The 12,047-nt window shown below is 42.4% G+C and overlaps 1 protein-coding gene across 11 annotated transcripts in view; it reads right to left on the bottom strand.

Moving 5' to 3' along the window:
• Positions 1–11,228, bottom strand: part of Naa16 (N-alpha-acetyltransferase 16, NatA auxiliary subunit) — a 64,133-nt gene extending 52,905 nt beyond the window's left edge. For all 11 annotated transcript variants that reach the window (XR_006148256.1, XR_006148257.1, XR_006148258.1 and 8 more), the window contains exons 1-2: positions 10,973–11,228; positions 6,399–6,483 (exon numbers count right to left, since the gene is read on the bottom strand). Coding sequence is in view for 6 of the 11 variants with exons in the window: in XM_042685681.1 (XP_042541615.1) it covers positions 6,399–6,483; positions 10,973–11,026 (139 nt within the window). In the remaining 5 variants the exon portion in view is untranslated. The remainder of the gene's footprint in view (positions 1–6,398; positions 6,484–10,972) is intronic.
• Between the last annotated feature and the right edge of the window lie 819 nt (positions 11,229–12,047).

Below are 12,047 nucleotides of genomic sequence, written 5' to 3'. Positions count from 1 at the left end.
GCACCATACGAGCCCTGAGAGCCAATAACTGCCAACCCAGACTGATATACCCGGCAAAGCTAGCATTCACATTCGATGGAGAACTGAAAACTTTTAATAGCAAAGAAAAACTAAATGAATACATAAACATTAAGCCAGCATTACAAAGAATTCTAAGAGGGGGGACACAACCTGAAGAAAGCAACCAGGAACTGGGACCTGCCCCAAACAGGCATTACTCAAAGTCTAACTGAGCAAGCACAGGAGGAAAGGAAAGAAGAAAAACTTAGGAAAACGGAATGGCAGGGACAACAATGCATCTCTCTATACTTTCTCTTAATATAAATGGGCTGAATTCGCCAATTAAAAGAAAACGAACTGAGGACTGGATCAGAAAACAAGACCCATCCATCTGTTGCCTTCAGGAGACCCACCTCTCAGCCAAACATACAAACAAACTCAGAGTGAAGGGGTGGAAAAGGATCTACCAATCAAATTCCCCCAATAAGAAAGCAGGTGTAGCTATCCTGATATCTGACAAAATAAACTTTTCATTAAAATCAGTACAGAAAGACAAGGACGGACACTACATATTAATAAAGGGAACAATCCAAGAGGAGGATATAACCATCATCAACTTATATGCCCCAAATATCGGTGCACCCAGATATGTTAAACAAATGCTCTCAAACTTACAGAATAAAATAGATCCCAATACGATAATACTAGGAGACTTTAACACGCCACTCTCACCAAAGGACAGGTCTACCAACCAGAGGATTGGCAAAGAAGCTACCGAATTAAGTGAGGCCATACTTCAAGCGGAATTAACTGACATCTACCGAGTATTTCACCCTAAAACAACACAGTACACATTCTTCTCAGCAGCTCATGGAACTTTCTCCAAAATAGACCATATCATAGTTCATGCAAGGAACTTAAGCAAATACAAAGGGATCGACATAATCCCCTGTATCCTATCTGACCACAGTGGAATCAAGCTAGCTCTCAATAACAAAGCATACCGCAGAAATTTCTCTAATACATGGAAATTGAACAGCACACTCCTTAACAAGGCCTGGGTAACAGAAGAGATCAGAGAAGAAATAAAGCATTTCCTAGAACTCAATGAAAATGAAAACACCTCACAAAGAAACTTGTGGGACACAGCAAAAGCAGTCCTGAGGGGCAAATTTATTGCCCTCAGTGCCCACATCAAGAGAATGGAGACAGACCAAGTAAATAATCTCATGTTGCAACTAAAACAGCTAGAAAAACAAGAAAAAATGGGACCTAAAGCTACTAGACGAAGCCAGATAACCAAATTGAGAGCAGAGATTAACCAATTAGAAAATCAAAAAACCATAACCAAAATAAACCAAACAAAAAGCTGGTTCTTTGAAAAAATAAACAAAATTGATGGCCCGTTGGCAAGATTAATTAAAAAAAGAAGAGAGGAAACCCATATTAATAGGATTAGGGATGCCACGGGAAACATCACAACACGTACCCAAGATATCCAAACAATTCTAACAGACTACTTTCAAAAGCTATACTCTCTAAAGGAAGAAAATCTGGCGGAAATGGATGCATTTTTAGAGAAATACAAGTTACCCAAACTGAGCAAAGAAGAAGTTAACCAATTAAATAAGCCAATATCCTATAATGAGATACAGGAAGCTATCAAAAGTCTTCCAACAAAAAAAAGCCCAGGACCAGATGGATTCACAGCAGAATTCTATAAGACCTTTAAAGAAGAACTAATACCCATACTCCTCAAGCTCTTCAGAGAAACAGAGAAGGAGGGAGCTATCCCAAACTCATTCTACGAAGCCAATATCACACTCATCCCCAAACCAGGCAAAGACCCAACCAAAAAGGAGAATTACAGGCCAATCTCCTTGATGAACACAGATGCAAAGATCCTTAACAAGATTCTAGCTAACAGAATCCAGAAACACATAAAAAAAATAATACACTATGATCAGGTAGGCTTCATCCCAGAGACACAGGGATGGTTTAACATACGTAAGTCAATAAATGTAATCCAGCATATCAACAGAGCCAAGGTCAAGAATCACATGATTATCGCCACAGATGCAGAAAAGGCCTTTGATAAAATTCAACATTCATTCATGCTAAAAGCTCTGGAGAAAATAGGAATAGAAGGAACATTTCTAAAAACAATAAAAGCCATTTATGACAGACCAATAGCCAATATTATACTTAATGGGGAAAAGCTACAACCAATCCTCCTAAAAACAGGAACAAGGCAAGGATGTCCACTGTCTCCACTCCTCTTCAACATAGTCCTAGAACCCTTAGCCAGGGCAATAAGGCAAGAAAAAGACATTAAAGGGATCCGCATAGGGAAAGAAGAAGTGAAACTATCCCTTTTTGCAGACGACATGATACTATACCTCCACGATCCCAAAAACTCCATCCCCAAACTTTTAGAAATCATAAGTCACTTCGGCAAAATAGCAGGATACAAAATAAACCCACAAAAATCAGTTGCCTTCCTATACACTGATAACGCACAGGAAGAGAGGGAAATAAAGGGAGCAACCCCATTCACAATAACCTCCCAAAAAATAAAATATTTAGGAATTAACCTAACCAAAGATGTAAAAGAACTATTTAATGAGAACTATAAAAAGTTAAAGAAAGAAATTGCAGAAGACACTAGGAAATGGAAAGACCTCCCATGCTCCTGGATAGGCCGACTTAATATAGTAAAGATGGTGATACTTCCAAAATTAATATACAAATTCAATGCAATTCCTATTAAAATCCCAATGACGTACATCACTGAAATACAGAAAACAGTCCAAAAATTTATATGGAACAACAAAAGACCTAGAATAGCCAAAACAATTCTAGGGGATAAAGACAATATGGGAGGGCTATCCATGCCGAACTTCAAACTCTACTACAGAGCTATAATCACAAAGACAGCATGGTACTGGCACAAAAACAGACCCGAAGACCAATGGAACAGAATAGAAGATCCAGATATAAATCCACAGGCCTACAGCCAGCTGATATTCGACAAAGGAGCCAAAGACATACAATGGAAGAAACACAGCCTCTTCAACCGCTGGTGCTGGGAAAACTGGGCAGCCACATGCAGAAAACTAAAAGTGGACCCCAGCCTATCACCATGCACCAACATCAACTCAAAATGGATTAAAGACCTTAACATTAAACCTGAATCTCTGAAACTACTGCAGGACAGAGTAGGAGAGACACTTGAACTAATAGGCACAGGAAGGAACTTCCTGAACAGAGTCCCAGGGTCACAACAAGTTGGAGAGAGACTTGACAAATGGGACTACCTTAAAATAAAAAGCTTCTGCACAGCTAAATCTATCGCAACTAAGCTAGAAAGACAACCAACTAATTGGGAAAAAATATTTACCAGCAATATATCAGACAAGGGGTTAACATCCTGTATATACAGGGAACTCAAGAAACTAATCCCTCCCAAACCTAACAAACCAATTACTAAATGGGCAAGGGAACTAAAGAGGGACTTCTCAAATGAAGAAATAAAAATGGCAAAGAAACACATGAGGAAATGTTCATCATCCCTGGTGGTGAAGGAAATGCAAATAAAGACAACCCTGAGATACCACCTTACCCCAGTCAGAATGTCCCACATCCACAAATCAGCCAACGACAAATGCTGGAGGGGATGTGGAGAAAGAGGAACCCTATTACACTGCTGGTGGGAATGTACACTTATACAACCACTTTGGAAAGCAGTCTGGAGGGTCCTTAGAAAGCTAAAGATTGACCTCCCTTACGACCCAGTCATACCACTTCTAGGCATCTACCCTGAACAACAGGAACCAATATACAAGGACACGTGCACCTCCATGTTTATTGCAGCACTGTTCGCAATAGCTAGGATATGGAAACAACCCAGATGCCCCACCACAGATGAATGGATCCAAAAATTGTGGTATCTATACACAATGGAATATTATGCAGCCATTAGAAATGACAAAATAATGGCATTTGCAGGGAAATGGATGGAGCTAGAAGGAATCATGTTGAGCGAGGTAAGCCAAGAACGAAGAGACAAACGGTACATGGTCTCCCTCATAAGTGGATGCTAAATCCAAAAGGTTAGTGATACGACAAAACTAACAGGACTTAAGAAACAAAGAACTCCCGCTCATCTGGTTGAACCACTACTAAATATCCTCATGCTGCTGATCACAAATATGGTATATAACATGTGAACACTGTTATATATTACAGACTGTGGTAGACAATTTGCTCCAGGGAAGTTAGAATGAACTTGTGACTTTGAAATTATGTAATCATTTAATCACAATCAAAAAAAAAAAAAAAAAGAACCTCGGGGAAGGGAGGGAGGGAGGGGATGGTAGGGGGAAAACAATGGAGGGGGTAACAATGTTCAAGAGGAAGTGTACTCATAACCTCACTCATGTAACTGTAACCCTCTGTATAGTAGCTTTACAATAAAAAAATAAAATAAAATAAAAAAAAAAAAAAAAAAAAGAGAAACTTCTCTGAAGAAGAAAGAAGGATGGCCAATAGACACATGAAGATTTAAATGCTCAACCTCTCTAGCCATAAAAGAAATGCAAATCAAAACAACATTGAGATTCCACCTCACCCCAGTTAGAATGGCTATAATCAAGAACTCTAATAACTACAGATGCTGGAGGGGATGTGGCGGAAGGGGGATACTACTGCATTGTTGGTGGGAGTGTAAACTTGTTCAACCACTTTGGAAAGCAGTATGGAGGTTCCTCAAAAAACTCCACATTGGGCTGGGAAGGTGGCTCAGTGGTAGAGCACTTGCCTTGCATGCTCGAGGCCCTGGGTTCGATTCCTCAGCACCACATAAGAAAAAAGCCGGAAGTGGCGCTGTGGCTCAAGTGGTAGAGTGCTAGCCTTGAGCTGAAGACCTGAGGGACAGCACCCAGGCCCACAGTTCAGGCCCCACGACCGGACCCAAAAAAAAAAAAAAAAAAAAAAAAAAAAAAAAACTCCACATTGAGCTCCTCTATGACCCAGCAATCCCAGTTTTGGTTGTTTACCCAAATGATCACAAAGAAGACCATACTACAGCTACCAGCACACCTATGTTTATTGCAGCATTATTTACCATAGTTAAGATATGGAACCAACCCAGATGCCCCTTAGTAGATGAATGATCGAGAAAATGTGGTATATATATATATATATACACAATGGAATTCTATGCCTCCATCAGAAAGAATGACATTTCCCCATTTGTTAGGAAATGGAAAGACTTAGAAAAAATTATATTAAATGAAGTAAGCCAGGCCCAAAGAACCAGAGGTCCCATGGTTTCTCTTATTTACAATAACTAGTATATGTCTGGGACAGAAAAGGTCAGATAAGATGATGTTAAGCGAAATGAACCCCAAGATAGGGACACAAGTGGTTTTTCTTCCTTACTATTGTTTCTAATATATTTGTGAGGTACCATGTGATTTTTTTGTTGTTGCTTTGTATTTCCCTTCCCCATGGTATAACCCTTGTTTTCACTGTATTTGATGTTGGTATAATTTAGGGAGCGGAAGGGAAAAAACAAATTGTTTAAATAGGGATACAGGTTCACCCATTGCAACAATGAGATGTATAAGACACTATGTTCAAAAATGAACTTTACAATTTAGGCAGGGGGGGAGGAGTGTAGTTGAGGAAGTGGGAGGGAAGGGATGGTAGGGGAAACAAAGGAGGAGGCAACAATGCTTGATAAGAAATGTACGCATTACCTTGCTCATGTAACTGTAACCCCTCTGTACAGTATTTTCACAATAAAAATATTTTTTAAAAATAAAAAAAAAAAAAAAAAAAAAAAAGGCTCAATGGCGATGGGAAGGTGGCTCAGTGGTAGAGTGCTCGCCTAGCAGGCATGAAGCCCTGGGTTCAATTCCTCAGCACCACAGACACAGAAAGCCACTGGAAGTGGTCCTGTGGCTCAAGTAGTAGAGTGCTAGCCTTGAGCAAAAGAAGCTCAGGGACAGTGCCCAGGCCCTGACTGGCCAAAAAAAAAAAAAAAAGGCTCAATGAGTGTTTGAAAGTTTTCAGATTTGAGATCTTTAGACTATCAATGTTCAACTGGAAAAACTATGAAATCTAAAACAGTTTCCAAACATTCCAGTAAGGGCTTTTCCATCTATGTATTACCTCATCCAATTTTCCCCTAAATGGTCGACTTTCTCATGTAAGGACATAATGAAGTCTGGGAAAGACTCATATGAAGCATAAATCAAAATGTTGACTATTTATACACTCCATAGAGAGCTGCAAGGGTTTGGAATCCAAGGCATATTTTCTCACTATTAAATTCCTGTTAGACTTGGAATTAGATTTCCCCAAAGTAAACTCTGAAACAGATGCTGTAATACCTCCATGTTCAGCAAATTTTGAGTTCAAAAGAATCATCTTGCAAAACTTGAGGCCATTTTTGTACTGCTTCTGCTCATAACATTTCTGTAAAGAAATATAAAAAATAGTTCTTTAATAAAAGCAACTTTTTATTCAATCAAAAATTCTACATTCAAAATCTAAAGTTGGAGCACAGTGCTAGTGGCTCGCACCTGTAATTCAAGCTACTCAGGAGATTGAGATCTGAGGATCATGGTTCAAAGCCAGACCAGGCAGGAATGTCTATGAGACTCTTACCTCTAATTAATCACCAGAAAACCAGAAGTGGCGCTGTGGCTCAAATGGTAGAACACTGGCCTTGAGCTGAAACACTGATGGACAGTGCCCAGACCCATAGTTCAAGCCCCACAACCGACAAAAAAAGAAAATCTAAACATGGGTCTAAAAGAGTGGATAGTGCACTTAATAGTTTTATCAGGTTAGGAATGTGGCTCACTGGTAGAGTGCTTGGCTAGCATACATGAAGCTCTGGGTTCAATTCCTCAATACCACATAAACAGAGTGGCACTGTGGCTCAAGCAATAGAGTACAAGTCTTGAGCAAAAGCAGCTCAGGGACAGTGCCCAGGCCCTCAGTTCAAGTCCCAAAACTAGCAATTAAAAAAAAAAAAAAAAAGAGCTTTGTCAATTTATACCACTTTAACATGAAGTGTTCTTTGTTTTACTGCTAACAAAACTATTCTAGAATCTGAACATTTTCACTGTAATTTAAGACGAAGAAAAATATTTAATAAACAAAAAATTTCATTGTAAACCAATACTGACAAAGAAATGACCCAAAGTAAAAGCATACATAGTAGCAGAAAACATTAGAAACTCTTTTAAAAAGCCTTTTGCTGCTGAAATAATGAAACCAAGTGCACTGCACAGATGTACTGATATTTATTGAATAGCTACTAACATGTCTGTACAAAATCTGTCATCTCTTTTTAAATTTCTCTTTACAGTGATAAATAAAAACAAAGTCAAGGGTCAGTGGTTCATGCCTATAATCCTAGCTACTCAGGAAGTTAAAATCTGAGGATCAATATTTGAAGCCAACCAAGGCAGAAAAATCCTCAAGATTATCTCCAATTAGCCAGAAAAAGACCAGACTGGAGGTGTGGCTTCAGTGAAGAGTATAAGCTGTGTACAAAAAAAGTCAAGTTTGAGGACTTGCATTCAAGTCAGAGTAGTAGAGCTGGATTTGAACTACAATCCTCAGATCTTAGCCTCCTGAATAGCTAGGATTAACAGGTGCCACTGGTGCCTGGCAGAAAAGTCCTTGAGATTCTTATCTCCAATTAACCAACAACACCAAAAAAAAAACAGAAGAGGCTATGGCTCCACTTTTTTGCTCCTGAGCAAATGAGCAAAAAAAAAGCTCAGGAATAGCACCCACACCCTGAGTTCATACTCCAGGATCAGCAAAAAACAAACAAAAAACAAAAAAGAAAACACAATGTAGTATTTTGATACATGTTTGTGTGTGTGTTTGTGTGTGTGTTTGTGTATAACAGAATGTTTAAATTAAATATATTTAGCTTTTCCAACACTATTTCCTTATGTAAAAAATTCCAAATCCCTTCTAGCTTTTTGAAATGTACGTTTATATTATTTTTATCTATTGGTAACTAAGTATTCACTGAAGAGTTTTCCCCTATTCCCTGCCCCTGCCACTCTCACTCACCTTTCTTTGGTAATTGCCATTCTACTCAATGTTATTATCAACTTTTTGTTTAAGTATGCTTTTTGTTTATTTATTTATTTTTTGTCAGTCATGGGGCCTGAACTCTGGGCCTGGGCACTGTTCCTCAGCTCAAGGTTAGTGCTCTACCACTTGAGCCACAGTGCCACTTACAGCTTTTTCTGCTTATGTGGTGCTGAGGAATCGAACCCAGCGCCTCATGCATGCAAGGCAAGCATTGTACCACTGAGCCACCTTCCTAGCCCTGCTTCTTATTTTTATGCCAATATTGGAGCTTGAGATCGGGGACTCTTCTCATTTGGCTTTTTTCACAAGGCTGGTGCACTACCATTTGAGACATACCTCCATTTCTGTTTTTTTGCTGGTTAATTGGAGACTCACAGATTGTTCTGCTCTGCCAAGTTTTGAACTAGGATCCTCAAATCTCAGCCTACTTAGTAGTTAGATTTAAAGGGATAGCCACTAGTTCCCAGCTTCATTCCTTTTTTTATGGTAGATTATTATTCCACTAAGAATATACACCATATTTTCTTTATGCATTTGAGACAGATCAGAGGGCCCTATCTTCCCCTAGTGAACTGGGGCAGAAATTAAATACTGATAAATCTTGCTAAATACTATAGGTACTATTATTAAATGTCATTACAATTGTTATGTGTTGAGCTTTCATTGGATTTTTATTGTAAAATACCCTTTTAGTACTTTTTGTGAATGATTAAAACTGTGGAAGGTAGGCCATTAACAGGCACTAAAGCCATAAGCCTGACAGCTTTGACAAGGGATCTGTTAGAGAAGCAGCCCTCCTTTACTAGGAACCAGCTGGACACTTTACACACTACTGATATTCTAGCAGTTGCAGAGGACTGCAACTACAGACAAGTCATGCTTCAGTCATGACCACCCCAGCGAGACTTCACTGGTCTTGGAGATCATCTAAGCAAGAACAGTCTTAAAGAAAGAAAAAAAAGCCTTGGTGAACTTTTAAAACAATCTTGCTTCTCCTGCAGCTACTATCATTTAAGCTAGAGGGAGGAGCACTTCCTCCAGTGGCCCAATAGAAGGCCTATGATGCAAACTTACCCTTCATCTGCATGAAAGTCTTCGCTGTGATTGGTATCAACAGTCCTTTATTTGTATGCAGGATGTGCTGTAATTGGCACACACTAGCCACACACCATCCTCTAAGCTATTTGGTTCACTTCCAAATCAATGTTGAGATTTCTTCCTCTTCACCCCATGGGCCCAATAAAAGGCTTCACTCCTATAGTCTCTACTTTGTCTACTTTTAATCTTTACCTTATCTTTCTTTTTAGTAGTGCAAACTGACCTGGTAATATAGAGACAGCAGGGCTGGGAAGGTGGCTCAGTGGTAGAGTGCTTACCTTGCATGCCTGAGGCCCTGGGCTCTATTCCTCAGCACCACATAAGCAAAAAGAAAAAAGCTGGAAGTGGCGCTGTGGCTCAAGTGGTAGAGCACTAGCCTTGAGCTGAAGAGCTGAGGACAGTGCCCAGGCCCAGAGTTCAGGCCTCACGACCGGACCAAAAAAATTTTTTTTAAATAAACAAATAAATAAATAAATAAAATAAAAAATAGAGAAGCAAGGTAGTATCTTTAAACTTTTGTGTAATCTGAGAATAAATCATGCAACTGTTTTTTTTTTTCTTTTTTTTTTTTTTTGGGGGGGGGGGGTCCGGTCGTGGGGCCTGAACTCTGGGCCTGGGCGCTGTCCCTCAGCTCTTCAGCTCAAGGCTAGCGCTTTACCACTTGAGCCACAGTGCCACTTGGAACCCAGGGCCTCGAGCACGCAAGTGCTCTACCACTGAGTCACCCTCCCAGCCCCTCATGCAACTGTTTTATGCTGCAGATGCACAGGATGAACTAGCAAACAGAAATGTTTTTATCTAATTATTTACAGATGATCTCCCGTGCATGTTTCAGACTCTAAGCAAAAACAAAACAAAACACCCTAGCTGGACACAGGTAGCTCATGCCTATAATCCTAGCTACTCAAGAACCGGAGATCTGAGGATTGGGGTTCAAGGCCAGCCTGGCCTCTTTTCTCTAATTAGCCACAAGTGGAGACCATGAGTTCAAGCCCCAGGACACACACACACGGACACACACACACACACTCAGGCAAGCACGCAAGCAAGCATGCATACATGCATGCACACATGCATGCACGAACGCACGCACACAAGCACTGCCTTTTCTAGTAAGTTTAAAATCTTTGGTGCCCGTATACACTGAAGCAATGACACGTCGCCTCTCCCCCTTGAAGAGATGCAAACCCAGGGACGCTGGTGCACAACCCAGATTAATCTCCTTGTCGGTTTCCTTGTGGTCAGCGTTACCCCGGCATTACTTGGTTGTGCCAGGAAACAAAGTTAAACGTTCTCAAGCGCAGCCCCGTTAAAAAGCCGACTGAGTGAAGCCCGAAACCGCAGTTCCCATCGCTTCCCAAACGGGGAGCGCCCCACGCTGCAAAGCCCCCTCCCGAAGGAAGGGGCGCCACGCGGGCTTCCCAGGACGAACTCACACCCGGCGGCGGGTACGCCTCGCTCCGGCTGGGCCCGGGCCTGGGGGCTGCGCGGGGGCCGCGGCCAACGTCCGAGGGCAGAGACCGGCTAGCAGAGGCGACCCCCGGAACACCGGGACGCCCCGCAGGGCTCACGAGAGCCTGTCCGGCGGCCACGGCTTCACCAGGGCACTTCTGGAAGTTTCTGGAAAGCGCGCGGCCGCGGGTGTTGAGAGGAGCTCGGCGGAGCCGCCACCCGGGCCTCGGGCTGCCAGGCACACGCGGGGCGGGGCGGGGCGGAGGCACACGCGGGGGCCCGCGGCACTCACCAGGACCCGTTTGAAGAGGTTGCTCTCCTTGGGCGGCAGCGGCACGCCGGGCATCGCGGGGGCCGGGGGTCCCGCGCTCGGGCTCCGGCGGTGGGCGCCGAGACGGGCCGCGGGGGACGGCTTACTTCATCGGCCGAGACCTCGCTAGCCAGGCAGCGAGGACAGAACTGGCGAGGGAACGAGATGCAGCGGGGACGGCACACGCCGTCGTTTGTGAGGGACCTTTTTGACGAGCGACCGCCGCGACTCCCCGGAGTCCCGCGCGCGGAGCAAGATGGCAGCAAGCCCCGCCTCTCCCGGGTCTGCACCCGGCGCGTGCGCGGGAGCCCGCCAGTGGTTGGTGAGGAAGGGGAAATGGGGCGGGACCAGGTTGTGTTGCGATAAAGACAAGTGATTTACGAGGCAGGGTTTGCTTTGTTTTTGTTTTTTAACTTTTTATTGTTGTTACAAAGGTGATGTTCGTAGGGGCTACAGTTACCTGTCAGGTATAGAGTACATTTCTTTTTTGACAGAGTCACCCCTTCCTTCACACTCTCCCAGTTTCTTCCCTCCCATCCCCACCAAGGTGGTTTTTGTTTGCACGTCTCCTCCTCCTGCCACAAAATAGATTCTGCATGTAGGACTAACTTGCCTTCTTTCCGTTTCCCCGCTGGGTTTAGATTCTAAAAACTTATGTTTTCATTGCAGACCAAGGAAGTGTTCACTACCTACTTGAGGGTAGGGGCAGGGCTTCAAGTAAGCTACCTGATGTAAAAACTCATTTGAAAAGTCAGGAAAAGAACCTAACGTTTTCAGCAGGAATTACTGTCGTTTCTTGGAACTGCTGGTCTTCCAAGTCTATCTCCACTTTCTCCTGAGATGGTCTCCCTTCATTCAAGTCATAATAATGGCAGAAACAGGATGCAAGCCCAAGATGATACGCATCTGGGGCACATCCTACAGTAATATAATAGGCAGCATCGCAGCTGGGGTTGATTGTTCACCCACAGAGGCCGAGGAGGTTGAGATCTGAGAATTACAGTTCAAAGCCAGCTCCAAGCCACTCCATGAGACTCTTTTTTTAAAATATATTTTT

Source organism: Dipodomys spectabilis, unplaced genomic scaffold (assembly GCF_019054845.1).
Source record: "Dipodomys spectabilis isolate Male_0828 unplaced genomic scaffold, ASM1905484v1 ptg000095l, whole genome shotgun sequence".
Classification (NCBI taxonomy): Eukaryota; Metazoa; Chordata; class Mammalia; order Rodentia; family Heteromyidae; genus Dipodomys; species Dipodomys spectabilis.
This window is presented reverse-complemented; position numbering and strand designations above follow the sequence as displayed.